General features: G+C 40.4%; 2 protein-coding genes, 1 long non-coding RNA gene and 1 pseudogene across 6 annotated transcripts in view; 2 read left to right on the top strand and 2 right to left on the bottom strand.

Annotated features, from left to right (window-relative positions):
- The window catches only part of STIM2 (stromal interaction molecule 2), a 157306-nt gene extending 138168 nt beyond the window's left edge, over positions 1 to 19138 (bottom strand). For 2 of the 3 annotated variants that reach the window (XM_055245523.2, XM_055245524.2), the window contains exon 1: positions 18544 to 19136. In XM_055245523.2, the coding sequence (XP_055101498.1) occupies positions 18544 to 18955 (412 nt within the window). In that variant the 5' untranslated portion in view covers positions 18956 to 19136. Of the gene's footprint in view, positions 1 to 18543 lie in introns of all 3 variants that reach the window. The other variant, XM_063619749.1, reaches the window with a different exon arrangement.
- LOC129464381 (protein PIMREG-like) lies at positions 5293 to 6004 on the top strand (annotated as a pseudogene).
- A 226-nt stretch (positions 19139 to 19364) lies between the features above and the next one.
- Positions 19365 to 20107, top strand: LOC129464788 (uncharacterized). The gene is made up of 2 exons (XR_008651739.2): positions 19365 to 19572; positions 19878 to 20107. It is a non-coding gene; the product is annotated as an uncharacterized lncRNA (long non-coding RNA).
- Positions 20108 to 21067: 960 nt separating this feature from the next.
- The window catches only part of TBC1D19 (TBC1 domain family member 19), a 277728-nt gene continuing 272791 nt past the window's right edge, over positions 21068 to 26004 (bottom strand). The window contains exons 22-23 of one of the 2 annotated variants that reach the window (XR_010116326.1): positions 21556 to 21706; positions 21068 to 21290 (exon numbers count right to left, since the gene is read on the bottom strand). The gene's annotated coding sequence lies outside the window, so the exon portion shown is untranslated. Of the gene's footprint in view, positions 21707 to 26004 lie in introns of both variants that reach the window. The other variant, XR_010116325.1, reaches the window with a different exon arrangement.

Below are 26004 nucleotides of genomic sequence, written 5' to 3'. Positions count from 1 at the left end.
ATACTTATATAGTCCTTTGGTTTCCTCAAATAATTACTACAAATAATACCTACTGCTCTCAGAGTTGTTGGGAGAATTAAACGTGAACCTATGAAAAACACAACACAATTACTATGTAAAGCTATCAGAATTCATAGTAACAATATCCCACCACCCAGAATAAAAAAGGTATTCAATAAATGTTTTGTAGTTGAATAGACAAGCAGATAAAAGAAATGGTATAATATCCCAGGTCACCTGACTCAATCCCATAATCCTTCTACAAAACTATGCACTCTTCACCACAGGCAGGTAAAAAAAAAGATTATCAGTTTCACAACCGTTAGATTGTGAAATCAACTAAGTGAAACCATGAAATCCTCATTAGAGATTTTTGGTACAAATTATACAAAAATGGAAGATCTATGCTGTCATGTCGATTACATAATTAAGTAACTACACAGTCAAGTAGATTAACTAGAATTATAGGTAAGTTTCTGAGTCACAAAAGTAATTGAAAAGTTTACTGGCCTACTTACAGGCTGATGAGTCAATCTGAATGCAATACAAAAAGAGCACATGACAGGGGAGAGAAAGTGCAAGAAAATATTAAAATAAAGTCAAAAGTTAGACAGTGATAAGGTTTGGCTCTGTGTCCCCACCCAAATCTGACCTCCAACTGTAATCCTCATGTGTGGAGGGAGGATCCTGATGGGAGGTGACTGGCCCACAGGGGTAGTTTCCCCCATGCCGTTCTCATGATAGTGAGGGAGTTCTCATGAGAGCCGATAGTTTTAAGTGTTGCACTTCCTTGCTCTTTCTCTCTCTCTCCTGCCACCATGTAAGATGTGCCTTGCTTCCCCTTCACCTTCTGCCATGATTGTAAGTTTCCTGAGACCTCCCAAGCCAGGTGGAAGTGTGAGTCAATGAAACCCCTTTTGTTTATAAATTACCCAGTCTCAGGTAGTATCTTTATAGCAGTGTGAAAATGAACTAATACAGACGGGGAATACAAGTGAGTGGCTAAATAAGAGAACAGAACACAAAACCTGGAAGGAAAGGAAAAAGAGATATACCAAAAATCAGGATTAGTCAGATTCTGAGAGACAATTACAGACTAGGAGAAGGAGGTAATTACCTCTCCCACCCGCAAGGCCCAGGCAAAGATCCACTGCTCCTAGGGGAGAGATAGAAGTAGAAGCCTACTATGCTTCAAGGACACAGACACCCTCCTGACCCATGATCCCATACCAAAACTAATCAGAAGTATACTACTGCTAGGGGAAGGACAGAAAACTCTCTGTCCCAAGTACTACCTCAGTCACAAGGCAAAATTTGGCTGCCATGGCAGGGGAGAGATTAGGGGGAGAAGGGACGACCAAAAAGGTTCTACTCTCAAGACTCAGGCTTACGAGCCCTACCTAAGACTGAGGGTAGACCAGGAAAACCAAGAACTTCTCCACCCCCATCACAAACCTAGCACATAAAAGAATCCACTATAGAACAGGATGTTGCTGATAGCTGCCAACAGAGCAGTGTCTTAGTCCCTTTGTGCAGTCATAACAGAATATCTGAGACAGTGTAATTCATAAGGAACAGCAATCTATTTATATTTCCTCACTGTTCTGGAGGCTGGGAAGTCCAAGATGAAGATACCAGCATCTAATGACAGCCTTCTTGCTGCGTCACTACATGGCAGATGGGCAAAGAGAGAGACACAAAAGGGAGCCACACTTGCCCTATATTTAATAACAACATTAATCCCACCTATGAGGGCAGAGCCCTCATGGCCTAAGCACCTCTTAAAGGTGCCATTTCTCAGTACTGTTACAAGGGCAATTAAATTTCAAAAGGAGTTTTGGAGAGAACAAATATTCAAACCATAGCAAGCAGGAACACCATGCAGTCCATCCAAAGCACAAAATAACAGCAACTCGCCGCCAGAGAAATTTAGGTCTGTGGTGCACTGAAGGTGATGATAGTAACAACAGAGCCATAGCCAGCCCAAGCAGTGACAAAACTAACTCAACCTACCATACTAACAGTGTGACAGAGGAGGTATACTCATTTCTAGACACAGGTTCTTCTATCATTCAAAAAGTATGAGACACATTTAAAGAAACAAAAAAAAAAAAACAACCCATCGTCAAGAGATAAAGCAAACAACAGAACCAAACAGAGATTACCCAGATGTTGGAACTAATCAGAGATGCTAAAATAACTATGATTCATAAATATGTTAAAAGAGGTAAAGGAGAAGATTAATATGTTAAAGGATCTGGACAACATAAGAACAGATAGGAAATTTTAGCAGGGATACGAAAACTATAAGAGAGTCAAATGGTAATGCTAAATTTAAAAATAAGAATTTATCAAAGATGGAGAATCCCTTTGACAGGATTCTTCATGAACTTAGGTCAACAGAAGTCATCCAAACTGAAACAGAAAAAAAAGGGGAGAGGTGTTTTTTAAAATAAAGAAACCGTAAGGAAACACCATTATCAAACAGTCTAACATATACTTAATTGGTGTCCCAAAGAGAGAATAGAGAACGCAAAGGAAAAAAGAATTATCTGAAAAGATAATAGCCAAGATTTTCCAAAATTAACAAAAGACGACCAAGATCCAAAGAGGTCAGAAAGCCCTCTTAAAATTGGTTAAGTTATAGTTACCTTAAATCAGGCAAGTCAAAGCAAAAGGTTAATACAAAAAAATATAACTTGAAATAATTAACTACTGGAAAGTACATATGTAACAGATATTGTAAAAATATTTTCTATCACCTATAAAAAGATGACATTCTATTTACCATCTCCACATGAAAGTAAACTCAAATGGTCTAAAATAGAAAAAAGACAGTAAGAGACAGAAAAAACCTGAACTGTAAAGTAAAATCCAATAATTAAATCCAATAATTAAACACATACTATAGTTTTCTGCCAAAAGGCACTAAACCAGTGAAGACATTGATTATATTGCTTTGGCCAAAAAACCGTCAATTTTCAGCAAGTACATTAAATAAAGGCATTTGGTTATGAGTTACAAAAACAACTATTATATATAAATTTAGTAAATCCTCTAGATGATAATTCCACTTTGTGAAAATTCTAAAACCTACAAATTTATTTATGGTTTCTCATTTCCACTATTGTGAGAATTTTTATGTTAGAGTAATTGGAAAAAGAAGGGATCTAGAGATTGATCAGAGTAAAGCAAGGCACAGCGAGTTTTAAGACTTTTAAAATGCAACCCTGAGTTAAAGGAAACCTAGGTAAAGTCCACTTGGCCTTAAAAATGTATTCCTGTGACTCAAAAGTGGGAAGTGCTACGATCCAAGGACCTACCTAAGTGGTGGGAACAGAGCCAGGAGAGACTGTCCAACATCCTCATGTCTTAATATAAAGGCTCTACAGGAAGAATTCTAATTTTACCAATACCCTGTTACTGAAGTGGTTTCATCCATAGTAGCGGAGAAATTAAAGACTTCTTAAATAAGTTTACCCCAAACCTTTTCCATTTGATTCATCCAAATCAATCAACATGTCTGAGACTGTGTGGACCCCTAAGACGTGTGAATCAACAATTCCAAGTAACAAAAACAAGACATCTAGCTTTTCCATGGACTGGACACTGAGCCACTAATATGCTCCTTTGTGTACATACTATATACTACAAGCGAAAATGGGTTTTCGAACATCTCATAAGCTACAGAAGGAAATACTGAACTCTTCCTAACAACAAAAGGATGATAAATGGAAACTAGCTTTTCTGAATTACTAACTCAGAACATGCAAATGATTACTATGGTACTTTCTTTTAGCAAATATAAATATTAATAAGGGCTTTTGTGGGGCTACAGACTCTCCGAAGCCTATTTTTCCCAAAGGTCTGTTTTTCAATTTGAAATTCTGCTAGTATAAGATTTTTCAAGAACATCACCATAATAATTAGAAAGGAATTGTCTATAAATATATGATGTCTTGCTTGGGAATTTGTATTTAACTAAAAACAGCTCCCATTTATCTAGAAACCTTGAAGACTGACGAAATACAAAGACTTATTATCTTTTCATTCCTACAGTCTGTTCTCACGTTGTTACATTATAAATTAGAGGCCTAAGACACATACAGGCTTCTTACTCCTTTACTAATCTAAAATATAAAGAAAAAATAATCCTAATTATTAACATATTTAGGGCTTATGATGAATCTATCATCACTACCAGCCACCTGCCTGAAAACAAACCTAAAGACTTCAAAATGTAAAACTAAATTTTTAGTACACTATAAAAGTTACCAGATAATTTTATAAACACATTTAAACAACTCATCATATTCATATATAAGTTTGGTTACATTCAGAGGACCAGCATACGTGCATATTTCTATAAGATTTTTAAACAGATCTCATAAAAAATACTATATAGCATATGGCAAAAATAACACAAAACTAGGAGTTAATAGATCTGAGTTCTAATTTTAGGTCTATTACACTAAGTTAAACTTGATAGTAAGTTAAGAATATGGATATGCTTTGTATAAAACTCAAAGAGATTTATCATTGTGAATTGTATAACTGATACTATGAGTCAAAAGATTAATAAATAAAACCAATATGCCATTCAGCTTCAATTAAAGGAACCTGCAAACTAGTGAGTACTGGAATGTGCAGCAATTATAATACGAAGAAGCTCCCAATTTTATTCTAAGATCACATACTGCATGTAGCAAAACTACATTTGCCCAACAAATAACCACAGCATTAAAAGTAAAATTATGACAGCAGCAACTTCATTAGTTTAGTTTTCTCCTACTTCTCTGGCACCTAAAAAGTGTCTGCTCTCTAGCACAAAGCAGACATTCAAACATTTGTTTAATAAATATCCTCCACAACTAAGTGGCACAATGTAACTTCACAGTCTATGCCTAATACTTATTGATTTTACTACTTCCAATTTCATATTAACCAGCACTTTAATGTTCTTAAAATCTGTGAGACTATAAATCAAATATAATTGTAACCTTTTAAATAATCCCATTCTTTTATTTCCCTAAACTCGAAAAGGTATGAAATTATTCATTAAAAGAGGAGAGTTCATACTTAAGCAAAATGAGTAATATATTAATAATAACTGCTCGGTTTATGTAAATGAAGAACTGAAAGCTGATCCTACAACATTTGTCCACTAGAAGTTACCAGTCACCAATAAAGATGTGCCACAGTTCTTCCTAAAAGTACTTCACAGTACTTGGCATTGGGCGGACGTTGGGGGTGCTGGGGCCTAGTGCTCAGGCAAGACTCTTGGGCAGGCAGATGGCTTCTCGGTGGCAGGATGTAGGGGCCTCTGTGCGCCGGAGATCTCTCCAGTACCAAGCGCAGCTCAAGGACAGCAAGGAGCTGCAGCCTGTGGCCAGCCATCCAGGAGACCCCTGCCACAGCCCTCGGTTCCGTGTGCAGACAGTTCCAAAGGAGGCTGCCCCTGACAGCCGTCAACCTCAACCTCTGGGGAGACCCCTCCTGGCAACACTTGGAAACCCCAGAGCCAGGGCAGCAGAGCCTCCAGGCTGCAGATAGCTCAGCTAACAGTGCCTCAGGTGCCAAGTCCCAGAGAATCCAGGATCCTGACACCAAATGGCTGGTGGAGACTCAAGTGAAGGCCAGGAGGAGGAAGAGAGGGGCACAGAAGAGCAGTGGATCCCAGACTCACAGCCTGAGCCAGAAGAGCACCCAGCTGTCTGGAGGCGCCCCTGCCCACTCAGCCACAGACCCCTGGGAGAAGGAGCATCACTGCCTCTCTGCCCGGATGGGTTTGCGTACCCACTCACTATGGCGGTTGAGGCGGGAGTCTGCCTTCTAGAGCCCTTACCCCTTGACAGAGCCCCTCTGCTCTCCCAGTGAGTCTGACAGTGACCTAGAGCCTGTGGAGGCAGAAATTCAGCATCTCCAGAAGCTGTCCCAAGAGCTGGACGAAGCCATTATGGCAGAAGAGAGTGGTGATATGAGCATCTCTCTCATTCACGACTGAGGAAGTGCCCTGCAGGAAACAAGCCCTGTCTGATCACCAAAACTTCACACTCAAGTATGTCTGTGCTTCCCCATGAGCTTCCTGGACAAAGGAGTCATAGTAACCCTGGGCCACTGCTAACAAGGACCTAACAAGGCACCCAGAGCCCCCCTGCTCTGGCCACATCTAGCCAAAATGATTTAGTTCAGAGCTAACACAGTAGCGATGAGAATGGAAAGAACTTTTTTTTTTTTTTAAAGACAGAGTCTCACTCTGTCGCCCAGGCTGGAGTGGAGTGCAATGGCACGATCTCAGCTCACTGCAACCTCCACCTCCAGGGTTCAAGAGAGTTTCCTGCCTCAGCCTCCCGAGTAGCTGGGATTACAGGCACCCATCATCATGCCTGACTAATCGTTGTATTTTTGTAGAGACGGGGTTTCACCATGTTGGCCAGGCTGGGCTTCAACCCCTGACCTCAGGTGATCCGCCCGCCTCGGCCTCCCAAAGTGTTGGGATTACAGGTGTGAGCCACCACACCCGGCCTGTTACCCTCTGAATTAAACCCAAACAAGGTAACAAGGTCTACGAGGCTCTGTACCATCCAGCCCTTCCCTTTTCTATAGCCAGATCTCATCCAACATTCCTCCTCCCTCAAGATGCTGGGTCAAAATGATACTCTTTCCCTCTTCAAATAATTTCAATTCTTTCTTGCCTCAAAGTCTTTGTCCATGTGGAATGCTATTCCCCAATTCTTCAGACTTGGCTCTTTATTGTCCTTCAAGATGCCACCTTAAATGTGACCTTCTCAGAAGCCTTCTCTAACTAGCCTACCTAAATTAAAAAGTGCCCCACATTATTTTCTATTTTATGTCTCTTTTGTTCCTTAATAGCATTTCTCACAACTAAAAATAGTATTTGTATTTTCTATCTTCCCAACTGAAATGCAAGCTCCATGAGAACAAAAACCTCAACCTCATTCATCTTGGTGTCCCCAATACTTATCATATGCTTGTAATATACTTGGCATTCAAATATTTATTAAGTAATTTCACATTTTAAAAAAATCACTGTATGAGCCTATTATTAAATATATCAATATGCACACATATCTATAAAAGATTGTAAAAAAAATTTTTGATGTTATCTTTGTTATTTTTAGCTGTTGAAGTAGATGTATTTTCTATATTTACTTTTCAGTATGTTCTAAAATTTTTATAGTAAACCTTTAAACTCAGAAATTAAAGATTTTGCCGGGCGCGGTGGCTCACGCTTGTAATCCCAGCACTTTGGGAGGCCGAGGCGGGCGGATCACGAGGTCAGGAGATCGAGACCACGGTGAAACCCCGTCTCTACTAAAAATACAAAAAAAAAATTAGCCGGGCCTGGTGGCGGGCGCCTGTAGTCCCAGCTACTCGGAGAGGCTGAGGCAGGAGAATGGCGTGAACCCGGGAGGCGGAGCTTGCAGTGAGCCGAGATTGCGCCACTGCACTCCAGCCTGGGCGACAGAGTGAGACTCCGTCTCAAAAAAAAAAAAAAAAAAAAGAAATTAAAGATTTTAAAGTCTAACATTTCAACTGCAAAATGCTTTAAATCTTTAAGTCATATAAAATAATAAAGGTACAAAATGACTCAGGCTTATGATACAACTAATTTTTTTTTAATATCATGCTGCTTCTCAATGTCACTGTCTATACTTAGCTTCATATTTCTACAGCGTGTTAACTAATCTCGGACCACTCGTGGTCCGGTTATTTAGATCAACTAACTGCCTCAAACTATGTCTTCATACTTTTTTAAATGCAACATAAAATATCTTAATAACACTCAATAAATCAAAGCACATTTCTACAACTATCCTACCTCTGTATCTATAGATAAAAAGAAAAACGATAAGTCAATAATACCTGAATACTTACCCTTGCCAGGCTCTATTCTAAGCACACATACAGTAATTCATTTATTCTTTGCATCCCATTTTAGAGATAAGGAAATTTAGGCACTAACAGACTAAATCATCTACCCAAAATTACAAAACCACTGTCAGACTGGGATTCAAACTCAGGAAATCCTGCCCTAGTCTAGAGGCTATGCTCTTCATCACACTATACAAAAGTGGAAACGGGCCAGGCATGGTGGCTCACACTCATAATCTAAGCACTTTGCGGGGCCGAGGTGGGAGGATTGCCTAAGCCCAGGAATTTGAGATCAGCCCTGGGCAACATACTCAGACTCTGTCTCTATCAAAAAAAAATAAAAAAAGGGTGAAAACAGACTTATGGGCCAGATAAAAGTTCAAGATATAAGATGCTGTGCTTCTTAAAAATTACATTCTGTCATCCTTATATTTATGAAAACAAAGCCCAAACAGAAATTATGCACTTATCAAAAAGCTGAGTCAAACTGAACAAACCGAGTCAAAGTTTAATTTTAAAAAGGACAAATTATTGGGCCTCAGATATATTTTAGGAGTCGTATTCCAAGATTTCAGAATATTTAATAGCAAATTTTGTTATTTACCAAAAATAAATGAAGGAGAAACTCATAAGGCCATTGGACAATAAAGATCTAGAATGTAACATTAATCACAATGTTTGTATCTGCTACTTCTCCAGCCTCATTTCCTGACTCAACTCCATATATACCTTATGCTTTAACATAAAGATCCTTGGCACGGGGGTGATTTTTAAAGTATGAACTATTTGAGAGCAATCCTAAATTTCTGTTATATGTACTAACTCATAGAGATAACCTCACAGGGATTCTCTAAGGATTAAATTGGATGAAACATACAAAATGCCTGGCAAAAATTTAAATCTCACATGCAAATACGGATGATGCTGCACTGCGAACGGGCCCAGCAGTGACTCTGTCATCCTGGGTATTTGGTAATTCACAACCATATTTAGCATTCTCAAATGTCAATGCCTATAATAATCGTCACTCCTCACCCAGCTTCCTCACTTCACACCTATGGTTTTCCACCATGCCTTTCTCTATCTGACAAACTCATACATTCTCAGCACATACTTCTACTCTGGATATTTTAAGAAAAAAAAAAAAAGGATTCACTAATAACCTACTAATAACCTGCATCTCCACATCAAAATTAGCAACTCCATCTTTGTAATTCAGTAAAATACAGCACACAGCCTTAGGCCCTTTTACCCTTGTCACAATGTATCATCACCCTTTAAGTGGGTATGCCTTCTAGTAGACTACAAGGTAGGGTGAATATCTTACTGATCTTGAAATTCCAAACACCCAACTGGTGTCTGGCACATAGGACTCACTGAAATTTTTTGTTTGCTTGCTTGTTTTTTAATAAAGTATACAAAAGAGTGAAAAAGGAATGATACCTGAAAACATGTATATCTATCATATATCAGTTAAAATTTTTTTTAACTATAGTTATTTATAATTATACTTTGTTCCAAAGAACCGGGAAGGGAGATTTATTTTTTAATACTGCAAATGTATAACAAAAACTTCCATTAAATATTCTAATATATATTTTGTTGTAACTTCAGTAAGGCATAATGACAAAAAGTAGATATATTTAAGGTATACAATTTGATTTGATACATGCATACATTATGAAATATTCACCACAATGAAGCTAATTCACATAATCCATCACATCACATCCTTACCTTTTTTATTTGGTATGTTAAGAACTCTTAAGGTCTACCCTCTTCACAAATTTCAAGTACAGTATATGGTACTATTAACTACAGTCATACTGTTACACATTAGATCTCCGAACTTATTTATGTTGCATAACTGCATCTTTGTACTTGAAGTTTCAACATCTCTCCATTTACTCATTTCCCTAGCCCCTGGTAACCACCACTCTACTCTGTACGTTTGATATTTTCAGATTCCATGCAGTATTTGTCTTTCTATGTCCGTATTATTTCACTTAGCATAATGTCCTCCACGTTCATCCATGTTGCCGCAAATGGCAGGATTTTCTTCTTTTTTAACGCTGAATAAGATTTCATGGTGCATGTGCATATGTATCACATTTTCTTTATGCATTCATTGATGAACGTTTAGGTTGTTTCCGTATCTTGGCTATTGTGAAAAATGCTGAAAAGAACACAGCAGTGCAGATATCTCTAACAGGTATTTTCAGTAAATGTAGCAAGGATACTAGATAAGCTACCACAGTAGTGGCCTTTTAAGAAACAAAACATTTATACATATTTTCATATTTTTAGATTATGCAATCCACTCTCAGGCAATTTTCAGGTTTACATTAAAAAAGGTTTTTTTTTAATTAGCCATCTGTGGTGCCTCACAGCCTGGGAGGCTGAGGCAGGAAGATTGATTGAGTCCAGGAGTTTGAGGCTGCAGTGAGCTATGATCATGTCACTGCACTCCAGCCTGGGCAACAGAGTGAGACTACATCTCCAAAAATAAATACATAAATAAATGTTTTTAAATAGTCAATTTCAGCATCTTTATACTTCCAGTTATTCATACCATAGCTGACACAAAACAGTCACTAAATAATGTTTAAAACTCTATGCACACACAGATATATTCACCAACAACTGGCTTTCTCACTTTAACCCTCTATAGTTCTTTTTAGGACCTATATATAACAGACCTAGAACCAAACAAACTTTTTTCTTTCTTTTTTTTTTTTTTTGGAGACAGGGTCCCACTCCGCCGTCCAGGCCGGAGTGCAGTGGCCTGATCAGGGCTCGCTGCAGACTCAACTTCCCCCAGGCTCAGGTGATTCTCCCATTTCAGCCTCCTGAGTAGCCAGGAATACAGGTGCACATCACCACGCCCAGCTAATTTTTTTTGTATGTTTTGAGGAGATGGGATTTCACCATGTTGCCCAGACTGGTCTCGAACTCCTGGGCTCAAGTGATCTGCCCATCTTGGCCTCGAAATGTGCTGGGATTACAGGCATAAGCTACAGCGTACAACCCCAAACAAACACGGCATAAACATCAGAGGGTATAGTTACAAATGCAAATTCAAAAATAGCCATGGGTACCTACAATTGCACTTTAGCTTTTCTTTCTTAATGTGGTACCCAGAAGAAAGAAATGGCGAGGATTAATACAGTCTGAATATGTGTGGCAAAGCAGAAATAAGAGCTAAACATGACAATGGTTCAAGGCATTGGGGAAACAGAGCGAAAATTACATATAGTCATTAACGAAAAGGTTAGAGATTTATTGCTGGACAATAGGAATAAAGAAGGGGGATTAAGATTATCTAGTTATCCAACATCAGATTTTTTAAAAAAGAAAAAAAAAGACAGTAATAGAAAACATGGGCCTGTGCAACTTGCAGTGTGCTGAGTAGGAGACAAAAACTTCAAACAAGGGCTTAAAAAGCCTTTTTACTTATTGAGAATATTGTAAGAAACTACAAATCACTTTCACTACCCTAGGAGGTTTTGATGAGGCTGCTTATAATAAGGCTGTTTAGTATTCTGTAATCACATAAATGAGATATTCATTTCAAGCATTTTTTGAATTAAAATCCCAGCATTTAATTCAATAAAATAGTTGTTGAGGTGTTTCAGTTCCATATAATATCAAGTTTAGGAAGATCAAAAAGAGGTAGAGAAAGTGAAAATGACTAGAGAAAAAAAAGTTACACAGAGGCCAAGATCCATAAGCACACATAAAAACAAATTCATATGCAAAAAGAAACACTCAGACAGATACAGGTATTTGGGCTCTGAGATGAATGTTAGTTCAAGTAAACTGCGCTTGCCAGGCTCTGTGGCTCCAGTCAGCCTGTGAGTACTGGAGGGGAGTTACCACTATCTTATGAAAACACCGAATAGACATTATTGAACATTCTGCAACTGCTCCTAGCCTTAATCCTGAAATTGTTTCACTTTAAAGGATAGAGCTGACAAAGCCTAGTAGAAAGGAAATTACTCTCGGGACTGTAGCCATGATGCTTGTGCTATATCGCACCAAGGGCCAAAGGAAATAAAGCCAAAAATCAAATCAATCATTGGCTTGGGGTTCCCTACCCCCAATTTAGAACTTTCCTAGTAATGAAGTTCTCCGAGGAGGAAACGTTCAGCTAGACTAGAGGAACAGGAGGCTGAGAACAGAGCCTTAAGAGGGAACCACCCTTAAAATCAGCAACAATGAAACTAGTCAAGGAAAACAGTTACAGAAGGTAGAATTAGACAGTGTCAAGAAAGACTGAATATCCAATGTATACTAATATAAAGATCTAGATGGCTAAAGAACAGAACAAACCTTTTAGATTTGGCATTAGAAATCATCATCTATAGATTAAGCTTGAAATTCACACAACAATGAAATTTGGAAGTTAATATTGAAACAAGTAATATGCCAGTAGTCTGAAATATTGTTATTCACAGCTAAGGGTTCAGGAGAGACTTCGACTCTTGACTTATAACTTTAGTTCAATCTGGAAACACTTATCCTTTTAATACATGGAATTCTAAAAGCTTTATATAAGCATTTTATGGCAAATATATTGTCTTTGGATATCAAAAGTTTTTTTGTTTTATTTGTAAAACAACTGGCAAATACATTTGCAACTGTTTTTCTGTTGACAACTTTGTAAATCATCCCATAAGCCCAATTATATTTTTTTAAAAACTAATCTTTATATTAAGAAATGGGCACATTTGAAATAAAGAAGATTCTCTATCACAAATAGTGTGTTTCTTCTTGGATTTTTCAAGGGCTTATACTAATTTAAATCATTCTATAAATTCTGTATGCTTAATGATAAAGATAATTTTTATTTCTTAGACTTCATATAAATAGCCAGATTCCTTTCTATGCTAAGAATAAAGCCGATTTTATAAAATTTCATCTAAACATTTTCATAGCCACTCCAATAATTAGAATTCTCAAGACCTCTCCTTCTAAATAATTTCCTAACTGGCATCCTTATCTCTGTTATCTCCTCATTGCCATCCACCCAGAATTAGCTTTCTCAAACACAAAGGACGTCACCCCCATCTTCAAAAACCACAATGCCTCTCACCTCCTAATGACAGGATATAGATCTGCAACTTCAAGAGTTTATTAACAAAACACTCTGAAAGTTCAAAGTGCCTTTTACCTTAAAAATTAAAATATATGTACATTTTCCCTAACGTGCATATTTAGAAACCTTCAAATAGTTTTATATCTCTCAAATAATCTAATAAAATGGATATGCCAAGAAAAGATATCATATTTGTCCTGGGTGTCTCATTCTTCCCAGTATACAGCCGAGTACCCCAGTTTTAAATGTGCTGACATTTTGATACATACTGAATAGACTAGGGAATTGTAAAGCTCTTGATAATTTGGCCCCAACCTTCTTTCTTCTTGCATTCCCCATTACTCTACATATACCTTATACTTAACTCTAAAGAAAAGTATTGACCCCCGATTCTTGCATATGCCTCCTCCCAGAAAGCCTTTTCACTTATCTCCACAAGAAGTCCTACCTATACATCAAGGTCCAGCTCAAATCCTGCCCTCCTCTAGGTAATAATCTCTAACAGCCTCTTCCTTTCTCCTACACTTTGCAGTCCCTTGTGGTGCTAATCACAATCCATCGCATATTGTTTGTATAAGGATGCATACAACATACCAGCTAAGAATCCAAGCTTTGGAACCAGAGAAACCCTGGTCAACCTCTAACTCTGCTACCTACTAGATGTGAGCTTGGGCAAGTTACTTAAGATCATCCAGCATGTTTCCTAATCTACTATATGAAGATAAAGACAGCAACAATAGAAACTGAGGACTACTTGTGGGGGAGGTAAGAGGAGGGGTAAGGGTTGAAAAACTATTGAGTACTATGCTCAGTACCTGGGTGACGGGATCATTGGTAACTAAAATCTCAATATTATGCAATAAACCCAGGCAATGAACCTGCATGTGAATCTAAAATAAAAGTTGGAATCTAAAACGAATTTAAAATAAAAGTTGGAAGGAAAAAGAAAACAGTAGCTATCTAACAGGATTAGTCTCAGAATCAAAAACAGTGATGTATAATATAAAAAGCACTTGGCACAATACTAACACGTAGGAATAGTTTAATAAATGTGCCTATTATTACCTAGTCTGAGTCCAAAATGGTGAGACCTACATCTAATTCTTTTTTTTAATTCTTTCCCACTTCTCTTTTGTGTTATTCTGCTTGTACTTAATAATTATTTAGTTAATAAAATCTGATCAATTCAGAAGTAAATTCCTAGGTAGATCTTAATGACGTAAAGTCCAAACTCCAGTAAATGTCAAAAATGGCTTACTATCCACATTATTAGCAGTTAGTTTTAGTATTAGCTTAGCCAATATGTACATTAACTATCATATTACATAAATGCAGATCTCTGACAATCACTGTGAAAGTGTTCACACCACAATTATCATCAATGATTAGGCCACTATCAAAAATCCTTGATATCATTACGCGAAAAGAGCCTAAATTAATCTGAAAACACTAGCATGTATCCAGCCACAAAGCAAGCCTTTGGCAAGCTACATGATCCTGTGTCCTCCTTTTGCATAAAAGGAAGCTAAATCTTGGATCCACTTTTCTAACTGGCCCTCTGAATTCTTCCTGTGCTATGAGATTCCCAACTGAGGCCAGTTCTGCCATGGTATTCTTAAGAGTACCAAGGGATGCAATGTTTCCAGACCAATTAGATTACTACCGATTCTTAAATGTTCAGAATCGACTAGATCAAATGGATATGAACAGATTCTTTAATCCTGTAGTTAGCAACAATAATACAACTACAGCAATGACCAAAGACTGGTGAAATAAAGAACTGGTAATGATACTTAAAGGGAAAGAGAAAGAGGATACAGTAAATGATGGCTTTAGGAAGTTCAGAAAGAGCAACGTCACAAGAGGAAGAAAGGTCTCTCAGGCTATCTGAATCCACTTTGAGTCTACAGTCACAGTGGAAACATTAACATGTGTAAGTTATTCGTAAAATATTACTGAAAGCAACATACATATCCCACAGGCAAACCAACTACTAATAAAAATAAATAAGGAATACAACTGATTTCATTAAAAGTTCAGTTTAACATTTTCCCAATGACAGTCATGCTAATTTGAGATATTTCTATCTAAATTAATGAAAGCCCCACAACACAAATGTGTGTAACAGTAATGGGGAAAGTGGCCATTATAAATGGTATTATATGTTGAACTAAGAATATATTAAATTTTAACTGAGGTTTTAATACTTCTAAGATACATGTTTTTATATATGTATATTTCTAATAACATGCCAAATCAGTGAAATGGTATTACAGTTAACATAAAACCTTCATACAGGCACTAAAGAATGTACTTTAATTCATTCTTTAAAAGGACAGAGGCAAATATTTTCAGTTAAAATTTGTTATTAAAAATTCTGAAACAATTAATTCCATAAGAAATAATGTAATGTTTCAATTATTTGGCATTTTTTTGTTTGTTTATTTCCCTTTCATAAGCTATTTCTCAGCGACCCTATCTGGGTGAGATTGGTCACTCCCTACCGGGATCAATTCATCAACTCTAAATCTGTTAGGCAAAGAAGGAAAAAAAAAAAAGTATTGTTTTGAGTTATGAAAGCACTGCTTTAGAATACAATCACCAAGCTCTCAGTCACCTATCCCTAACTTGCTTTAAATTTCCATCACTTTCAAAGTAAGTGCCCTAAATATATAATAAGTGCTGTGTACGTAATTTAAAACCCTTACTATATAATGTTATAAATACTGGTTCCGTCTCGTCAAAAACATTTGTACAGTGAACTCTGAAAAGGTAATATTTAAAAAGGAAAAGAAAATATAAACCTGTATTCATTATGACAATGGGTCTGTTTATTTGGATGATTTGTATAGTTTTGAGCAAATAAACACAGGATAATTTAAAGGCAATTTACTCCTAAAGTACACTAAATCCCTAAAGTAAAACACTTGAGAGGCAAACTGCAGTGAAAAAGAATGTTTTATACATTTTATTAGTCAAAGGCTAACTCTTACGGAGCTTCTAAAGGTAAGTATTAAAAATGCCAATCTCGAGAGGAAAACAGAAAAGTGATTTTGGCTGTCATTTTGCAGAGCTATTAAGAATACTCACAGCTAAATCACAACTTTAATCAGGAGCCAAAGAGACCATTTCTTCTCTCAGAATGCTTTCAAAAATTTTCAATTTTCAAAATTCACGTAAGGTTTAGTTCTCTTATTACTGATGCTCTACTCCATCTCTATCCATTAACGCTGCCTAGAATGTGACACCACACCACAGTATTTTGTAAATTCAGTCTATGGTTTTACTTCCTGAAGTGTACACTAATGCTAATAAATTAGGTTCTAGGCTTTGCATAACATTTACAAATAGAACCATAAAAGAAAGCACTATTCATACAATCTTAAGAATGGGAAAGAGCCCTATAGAGGCCATACAGTTCAAAGAAATTTTCAATATTTTCTAACTTCATCATAGATTTTCAGTTTACTTTTACCAAGTGCCTATATGGGTGCCTATATGGGTGCTATTGACTGTTTTTACATCAACTTATTAAAATAACAATTTAATTTGTATATTGTGTAGTTTTATGATTTAAACTTTAAGTGGAAATGTTTAACTTGTTAAAAATCAATATTCTGACAAAAGGAAAGTAAAAGAACATTAGAAATAATTCCGGGTATTCTTCTAGCAAACTTATTTTAAAGCCCTATGGCACAAACTCATTTTGTGTGATACATCGGATTTTTTTCCAATAAGAATCACCTTTTTCCCCCAATGCCTTAAATAAGTATAGAGAAATTTAAGTCTTAAAAAGGATTGTAAATGGCTTATTAAAGTTCCATCTGAGCAATTTTCTTGATGTGATCTACACAGTATAAAATATACTTATTAGCAGTCAATACTAAATTTTCTGAATTGCTTGCCTTTTTACCAATTACTTTTTGACAGAGCATTAGCCAATTATGTATTAACCAAATTTTTCTACTCGAGAAACCTAGAACCACTTACACCTTCTAGAAGCCTAAATATTTCTGCTCCTTCCCTTCCTGCATGAGGCATTAAATCTTCAAATTATAGTCTTATCTATCAACTTTCCTAATAATCACTATTCTTCACTATACTGTTACTTGCCACATTTTTATTTGGAGAATAAATATTATTCAAGCATAAAGCTGTCTGACCTATCTTCTCACTCAAACTATACTATGCTCCTAATACTGATTATTCTATAATCACTTTATCCCAGTTACCCGATTGGTAGGTTTGATGTATCAAGTTCCATTTAATAAGGCTTGATATGCTTCAGGGTAAAGTTAAACATGCTGACCATTATGTTCTATACTCTACATCCTCCAAAGCTTTTAAAGTTTACCAACATCCTTCTTCTCTCTAGAATAGTAAATATCCTATCATAGAACCCAGAGAAACTGCTTGGCTTTAAAGAATATAGTTTCTGAGCACTTGTCAGAGAAGCTGTTAGTAACTTCCAGACGCCCGCTGGACTATCGTTTTGGTTAAATTAATCACGGGTCATCTTGTGCCACTTTAAACTTTTTAGTCTTACAATAATTGTAGGAAATCTACAGACCTACTTTAAAAATAAGCGAAATACTAAAAAAAAAAAATCATTATTTTAGCTCCATTACTTTTCCCAAAGAAATCATTTCAGGGTCCTTATATCATAACTTTTACTTAAACCACAACTGATCCATTGTACGTAACACCGGAAGGCTTTAAAAAGGATACAATTCTGCACTTAACCTTACACAACACGTTTCCAAGTTTTCAATTACGAGAACGTTCTATATAAAAAAAAAAAAAAGGTGCTGGTGCAGTCTATCAGAACTGTGCTGCTAGCTGCAAGCCCCGAGTATGCTGCACTTTGCAAATTTTAGGTATAATTTCTGGTTACCTGCTGAGGTTTCTGCACCCTTTGTCACCCAGTGATGCTCCCACCACCAAACACTTTCCATCACTTAAAACGGACCCCACAAAAAATGCACAGTAAACTTAGGCATTTCTGCATACTAACACGGAACCACTAATATCACTCGGTATTAAGGCTCTCAAAGAATTCCCTTTAGCAGGCTCCCCTGGGACGTTGTGCTCAAGCGGGGCTTTGAACCGGTGAGACTGGCTGCCAGCTGCCTTTGCAAAAGCAGCACCAGAGGTAGACTCAATACCGCAATGCTGCTGCTGACTTTTTCTAGCAGCTTCAAAAATAAAAAATAAAAAAAAAAATCAGCCCAGTCCCCTGCAGACCCTGCTGGCACTTCTGCAGCACGAAAGAGAAACCACCGCATTGCTCAGCTTGGAAGATCGGAGAGCCAGACTGAAGGGAGGGGAATCAGTGCCGTCGAGAGGCTCGGCGAGGGCGGCGTGTCGGGGTGAAAAGGGAAGACGTCCGGAGTGCAGGGGACCGCGACGAAGCAGCAGCCAGGGCGCCGCATCGCGCCCTGGCCGGGGCCGTGGAATAGCGGACGTCCGGCAGAGATGCTGGCCTCTGCACGGAATGGGGGTCCCACCGTGACCCGCCGAGCCCCGCCCGCCTCCTCCCGGCCCCTCACCTGTCATGACCGCCGGGCTGTCGCCGGCCGCCGCGGCGGGAGAGGAGGCGGCAGTTGCGGCAGAGCCAGTCGCCCGCCGCCCGCGGAGGTGCCGGGGCACAAGCTCGCATCCGTCCGCCGCTCCGGCTACCAGCAGCCCGAGCACCAGCAACGCAGCCCAGCGCCGCCGCCGCCGCAGCCAGCCCCAGGCTGGGCCGGGAGTCGAGGCGGGATGAGGGCGCCGAGGAGGAGCCGGGTGAAAGCTCAGCGGCGCCCCGGCCGCCTGCAGCTCGCCCGCTCCGCGAGGCGCCGCCACCGTTGCCGGCGACTCCTCCGGCCGCCCCCGCCGCCTCAGACGCTGGCTCCCGCCGGGCGCCAGCCTGGTCCCGTCGGCACCGGCGGCCTCCGGAGCTCTGATCCCGGCTGCGTTCATTGGTTCCGGTTATTTAAAAAAAAAAAAAAAAAAAAAAAAGGTGATGGGTAGAAAGGTACGGCGTCTTCAGGCAGTGCACGACACCCGCGCTGCTGCTGCGGCGAGACCGGGAACCGCTGCTCTGGCGCCGCCAAACACCAGCCCCAGCGCCCGCGCCGCCGCCGCCGCCGCCGCCGCGGCGCATCCCCCCGCCCCCTCCGGCCCGCGCTGGTCGTAGTACCACGCTCCGCCGGGACGCCTCCCTCCCCTCGCACATTCGCTCGCATACCAATCCCCCGCCTCCCTCAGGCCCTCCACAGCGCAGGCGCGGCGCTGCTGTACTGCGCGTGCGCGGCACCCCAGCCCCGCCCCGGAGGCGTTCCTGGACGGAAGGTAGTACCGCGGGGCGGTTGCTAACGCTTTAGCGAGCCGCGACGATAGGGGGCGGGGAAGAAGGGGGAAGTGTACCTCTCCCTCACTCACGGCACCACCGCGAGGGGGAGTGGGGGCTACAAGGGGGCGGAGAGAAGAGTCCAGACGTCCCACATCCTGAGGGCGCGTTTCAGCCTCGTGGAGTTGCATGGATCAGGAAAATCTTGCAATCGGAAAACAGCAGCATCCACGTAATTTCAATATAGGTAGGGCTTACAAGTGGCTGTTTAGACGCGGTTAGCATAACTTAGCGCTTTATTTACTTGCCAAACATTTCACAAAGTGCCTGCTATGTGTGAGTGTACCAGGCATTGCTCTAACCGTTTTACACATTTACATGCTATAACTCCAAAATTATCGTTATCCCCATTTTACGAATGAGGAGAAGAAGGCCCAGAAATGTGAAGTTGTCCCCAGTATCCCACAGCTAATTCATGGGAAATGAGCGAGATTTAGCAGCCACTGAAAAGGCCTATTTAAGAGAATTTACTCTAGCTTCTGACTCTCCTAGGTATAGACATTTACCTGAACTCATCACCTTCCCACCCCCATCCCATCCCATCGACTCTGTGCTGTATCCTGAACCGGCTGACAGAACAATGATGTAGACTTGACTCGTTTTCGCCAACCTGGAATGAAGCAAAGTTCTTGTGCACCCAAGATCTGCTCTCTCTTGTAAATCCTGTTCAGACCTGGTCATTGCTCTGGATAAATAAAGAACCGGAATCTTTCTCATCCAAACTAGTTGCCAGCATATTTTTAAGGCCACCTCCCTTCAAATTTAAAAGGAAGTGTTGAATGTAATGTCACTATAAATTAAAAGCCCTGGAAATTCACACGCAAGGAGGCATTCGCTCTCCCAGGGACACAAAATAGTTTAAAATTTACAGATAGGGTTATTAAACACGAAGATCCTTTTGCTATTGGGTTTTGTTGGTTTGATTCTGCTTATTGGTTTGTTTGCTTGCTTTCTCAAGCCAAGAAGATACTCAAATTACATTCTCCTAAAGTATTTCTTAGGTAGCCTGTCCAAGATAACCACACATATCGTTTATTGTGGAAGGGCAGATGCACACTTTAGAAAAGAATCAAGGATATCTTTGAGGCTAAGTCAATCTATCAACAATTATTTCTCAGCAGACTTCTTGTGGGCATAGTGTTCAGGTGGCAATTCTTTATAGGGCAACAGGGAGATTATATTTCCCCTGCTGAAAGGCACAGCGATGAAGTCACACCAGAGTGCTGAGTGCCCACCAGAGAAGATAATTCTGCTAGGGGACCAGAACAATATAAATAACAAGCTTGTTCCTGCTCTCCAGGAGGCATCATTTCATTTATTAAATGTTTACTGAGTACCTAGTATGTGCCAGGCAGGGTACTTACTGGTGAGGGTTAGGCAAGAGACACTTGAAAAAGGCAATTAAGTCAGCAGTCAGGGCTATGAGATAAACAGCACAGTCCCATGACTAAGGCATCTTACAATCTTTTTAAGGAGATAAAATTTACACCCATTAAACAATTAGAGGCTAATACAAGGTAGTAATCAGTTGCTAAATGGTGTAGTGCAAACTGTTACAGCAGTAACAGTATAAAACCACGAACAAATTAACAAATCACAGGGGCCAGGATTCTTTAAACAAAGATGATTTAGTATTTTTTTCTTCTTTTAAAGATAGGGAGGGTGTTGACATTGAGAGTGTATTGGAGTTATAAGTGTTTATTCCTCTCACTACTGGAACCGGAAAGGAACTAGGGATCCGGCAAGCACTAAAAAGACCAAGGCCAGGCAGGCCAGGGGCCAGGAATAAACCCTCCACCGCCGATCATCTTTGCCGCAGGTATAGAAGTTTCCAGCTGTTAAATGAATAGCCAGAATGCACCTTGCTGAACAGAGGTACGTGTCACTGTGCATCACAGCTTAAACCTAAGAACAGAAAGGAGGAAATCCATTCCTTGGCAAGAAAAGCCCAACCCTAGAATTATATATGTTTCTATTTGCAAGCCAAACATAAACACAAGACTCCAAATGAGGCAATCGCTTACTTTTCTCCCCAGGTTTCCTTTCCCACCTCCACGCTTTTGTTTTCCCTTTCCTTTCCCTTGTTCTCACCACCCCAAAGCTTTCTCTCCTTCCCTGTCGCCAAATCCCATTCAAAATCTACCCTGAGGCCCTTTTCCTTGGCACCTACCCGACTCCTACAGCCAGCCTATACCTCTCAATGTCCAAACCTCATGATATGCCTTTTTTTTTTTTTTCAGAACGTCTTCACTGTTCCATTTTCACCAAATCATGACTTCAAACACCTGATGGGCAGCATCGAGCTCTAGAATCAGGCAAACCTGAAAGAAATAGCAATTCCACCACTTTTCAGCTGTGTTACGTGCAGACAGGTTAATCTGTCCTCAGTTTCGCTACTCTTAAATTGGGGATCCAACCATGCCCGCCCCACAAGATTGTTGGCGGCGGCGGGAGAATAAACAGGGAAAGCCCTTGCGCGGAACCCGGCACACAGGTGCGTTGCCATCCCTTGGGGAGAACTGGCTCTGGGCGCGCATTCTAAGCGTGTTCTTGGCTTAGGATAAACGCATCGTACTTTGTCTGCCCATGTTGTTTGATTGCATTTTCTTGCAAATCCCAAACTACTGGGCGCGCCCTGCACAGATGCACAGCGGGATCCGTGCACCGGCCCCTCCCCATCCCAGAGGCAAGCCTGCCCTTCCCAAGAGTCGGAATCCCTATCTCCCTCTTCTCCCCTCGCTCCCGCACAGCCCACAGCGCGCGCCAGCTCGGACTCGGAGAACCGGTTCCCGGCCGGCGGGCGCGGCAGGGCGCCTGCGCCACCGCAGCCCCGCGCATGCCCACTGCCTCCTGCTGGCTTCCTCCAGGTGTGCGAGTTCTCAGGCTCCTGGGTTCCGGGACGCCGCGCGCCGCTGCCCGCCCGGCTTCCGGCTCCCACTCTGTGGGCTAGGCGCCCGGCCGCCGCGAGATGACGTCACCGCGTGGGCGGGCGCGGCGGGCTGTCAGTGGGGAGGGCGGTGGGCGTGGGGCGGTAGTAGGGGTGGAGGTATAGAAGAGGGGAATTCCGGCGCCTCGCCCTTCCACTGATCGTCTCCTTCCCGTCTTTGACTTCCCCGCGTGGCCCTGGAATGTCGGGACTGACCCAGCAGGGTGGTCCAGCCTGGTTCGCTTGCTCTTGATGGTGAAGCTCCTCGGATAGCTGCCTTTGGTGGAAACCCTGTTAGGTACCGAGTTTTCCCGCTGACTCTCGACAGACGCTAACAAGGGACTCGAGGTGCTGAGAACTTTGGAAACACCTCTAAAGTGATATAGACAGTGTGATGGCTCCATTCGATCAATGAAGCCCTAGCATAAAAATGGGGTCCTCAATTGTTTAATAAAGCACTAGGAATAAAAGTGACACCGTGGAAGTAACTCATTAGCAAGACCCTTGCTCCCTAAACCCAATAAAGCATGAGATAGTCCTCAAGTGGTGTAGTGAAGATGGAAATTTTTATTGCTGCTTTCTTTGGGAGCAGAGGAAGGAAGTCTTTTTAAGTGTCTTGCATCCAGGGTAGGAAGTTAAAAACTCTAGATTTAACTAACATAGTTTTTTAAAAGCCACTCAACAGAAGCAAGTTAACTTTGCCCGCTAAAGTCCAGTGCAGTCAGAGGGCATGTGGGGTGAGTCGTTTATATTATTAAATAGGATATGTTTGCTCTATACTGCTTAATTTGAGGTGTTACATGAATATTATTGATCACATGATAACTGACAGGTGCTGAAGCAGTAGGAATGTTGACATTTTCCATAAAAAGAGGACTAGAATTGTGATGGAGCTGAATAAAGATCATCACAATTGAAAATGGTGAGAAAATGATGGCTATTATCAAAAAGACGAATAAGTGTTGATGAGGATGTGGAGAAAAGGAAACACTGGTATACTGTTAATGGAAATGTAAACTAGTATACCCATTTTGGAAAGTAGTATGGAGGTTCCTAAAAAACTAGGAATAGAATTATCGTATGATCCAGCAATCCCACTTCTGAGTATATATCCAAAGGAATGGAAATCAGTATGTCAATGAGATATCTGCACTCCCGTGTTCATTTCAGCATTATTTACAATAGCCAAGATATGGAAGCAAACTAAATGTCCATCAACAGATGAATGGATAAGGAAAATAGGGTATATACACACAGTAGAATACTATAGAGCCTTAAAAAAGAAAGAAATTCTTCATTCACTGCAACATGGATGGAACTGGAGGACATTAGGCTAAGTGAAATAAGCCAGGCGTAGAACGACAAATATTGTATGACCCCACATATGTGGAATCTTAAAAAAAGTTCATCTCATAGAAACAAGAGTATAAAGGTGATTACCAGAGGCTGGTAAGTGGGAATGGGGAGAGGGATGGGGAAAGGGAAGATGCTGACCAAAGGGTACAAGGTTACTGTTAGACTGGAGGAATATGTCTGAGTGATCTATTGTACTTCACAATAGCCACAGTTAATGTCTATTTCAAAATTGCTAAAAAGATAGATTTTTAACATTCTCACTACAAAAAAGGTTAAGTCAATGAGATAATAGATATGTTAGCTCAGTTGAATTGTTCTACAATGTACATATAGCTCAGAACATCGTACCCCATAAATATACACAATTAATATTTGTCAATTAAAAATTAATTTTAAAAACATTCATAATGTCTGTGAGTTATGAAGCAGGAAGTCCCTACAGCACTTGAAGAGATTACCTAAAAAGGAATTACCTACTTTCAATCTTAAAGTATACAAAACACCTACTTTAGAAAAAGATGCCACACAACATATATCAGCAAGGAGAAGAAAAGTGGGCCTGTTTAAAAGCTTCAAAGGGCTGCCCACCTCCCTCTTCTTTTGTGGAAAATCTGTCCAGGGACTGGAAATTTCAACTCCTTAAGTTTGAATGTATAAAAAAAATGGCCATAAGTACCATGAAGAAACCCTTCATAAGGTGAGGAACTCCTGTATTTTTGTTCCAGTAAAACCAGGTCCTTATGCTAATACCTAGATAGAGGGTTGTTGTAAAGTAAAAATGATTGTAAAGGTGCCTGGTGCATAGTTAACTATTATTATAATTTAAACCCTTAAGGTATGAAAAACAAGAGCTCGTTTTGAGTTGAATTGTGCAAAAAAGGAAAGTAGACAAAAAGAATACACGAACAATCTACAAGAGCACATACAACAAAGGTACACACACAGAAATCTTTACAGGGCCATATGCCTAAAGTGACAGTCAAAGGTTCTCTAGAAAATAGGACCTGATGCAAAGGCCCATATAACCGTTCCTTAGAGAGTAGGATTTCCTTCAACAATTCCTTCAACCCCAGTGAAGCAAAAGTGAGGGGAAGGGAGACATCAGCCACGCACAGAAGGAGGCAGAAAAATATCAAGGCAACGCACCACTGAGCTGGCTGCTGAGTCTCTCACGATGCCTCCACAGTGGAGACCACTCTGTTTTGGAACAGTGCGACAAGAAGAGAGAAAAATGGAACTTTTGGCTCCCATCAATCAAAGGTTTCTGCAGAAGATGCAAACTCCCCCGCACTTTTCAGTCATGCCACCTGCCGCTCCAGGCAGCTGCCAGAGAAGCCAGATCCCTGAACAGCAGTGGTATTATCCATGCATGAGCTGAGCCGGCAAGTGAATGGGTGCCAGGAGCACTCCCCACTGTCCACCTGCAGCCTGCAGTTTCCCAGGAGCGTCTACCACCTCTGTAACAAAAGGGAAGCCCAGGGGGAAAAAAAAAAGGCTGGAGATTCAAGGCATTAACCAGGCATTATTAAAGTTGTGCCCTAAAGCAGCATGAGAGACCTGGAGCAAGGGGAACATCACATCTTGGCTCCTACCTTCAACGCAGCCACAGAGCTCAACAAGCCACGCTCCAAGGAAGATTGAAACATCCCTTCTGCAACCTGTAAGGATGCTATTATGGTGTAAAGTTCCTGGATAGTAATAATAGCATTCAACATAAAACTACTACCAAGTAAATCCAGGGGGGCACGTAAGCTGGGCTCAACTTTATGATAATGGCAAAGACATAGGAGAACCAAGGCATTGTGAACTAAGAGAAGCCCTTTGTGTTCATACATCTAATATTAAATGCATTTTAGGGTCAGGTAGTATATTAGGTGCTAAGATCAAAAATTAGCTAATTTCTAGTCCAGAATCCAAGGAGCTCACAGCCAGACAATAGCACCAAAAAGATAGATATTTCTTTTATTTATTTATGCTTTGTTAATTGTTTAAAAATATCTGTCACCATGAAATGCTGGTTCCACAATCTCTGGTACAGTTAAATCATTTTGAAGAATGATTAAAAGTGCAATGGCACGATCATGGCTCACTGCAGCCTCAAACCCTCTTGGTTCAGGCAGTCCTCCCACCTCAGCCTCCCAAGTAGCTGGGACTACAGGCATGTGCTACCATGCCTGGCTAATTTTTCTATTTTTTGTGGAGATGAGGTTTCACCATGTTGCCCAGGCTCTCTGGAACTCCTGGGCTCAAGCAATCCACCCGCCTCAGCCTTCCAGAGTGCTGGGATTACAGGTGTGAGCCACCGCGCCAGGCCCAAATTTCCCCATTTTATTAATA

Source organism: Symphalangus syndactylus, chromosome 16 (assembly GCF_028878055.3).
Source record: "Symphalangus syndactylus isolate Jambi chromosome 16, NHGRI_mSymSyn1-v2.1_pri, whole genome shotgun sequence".
Taxonomy (NCBI): domain Eukaryota; kingdom Metazoa; phylum Chordata; class Mammalia; order Primates; family Hylobatidae; genus Symphalangus; species Symphalangus syndactylus.
This window is presented reverse-complemented; position numbering and strand designations above follow the sequence as displayed.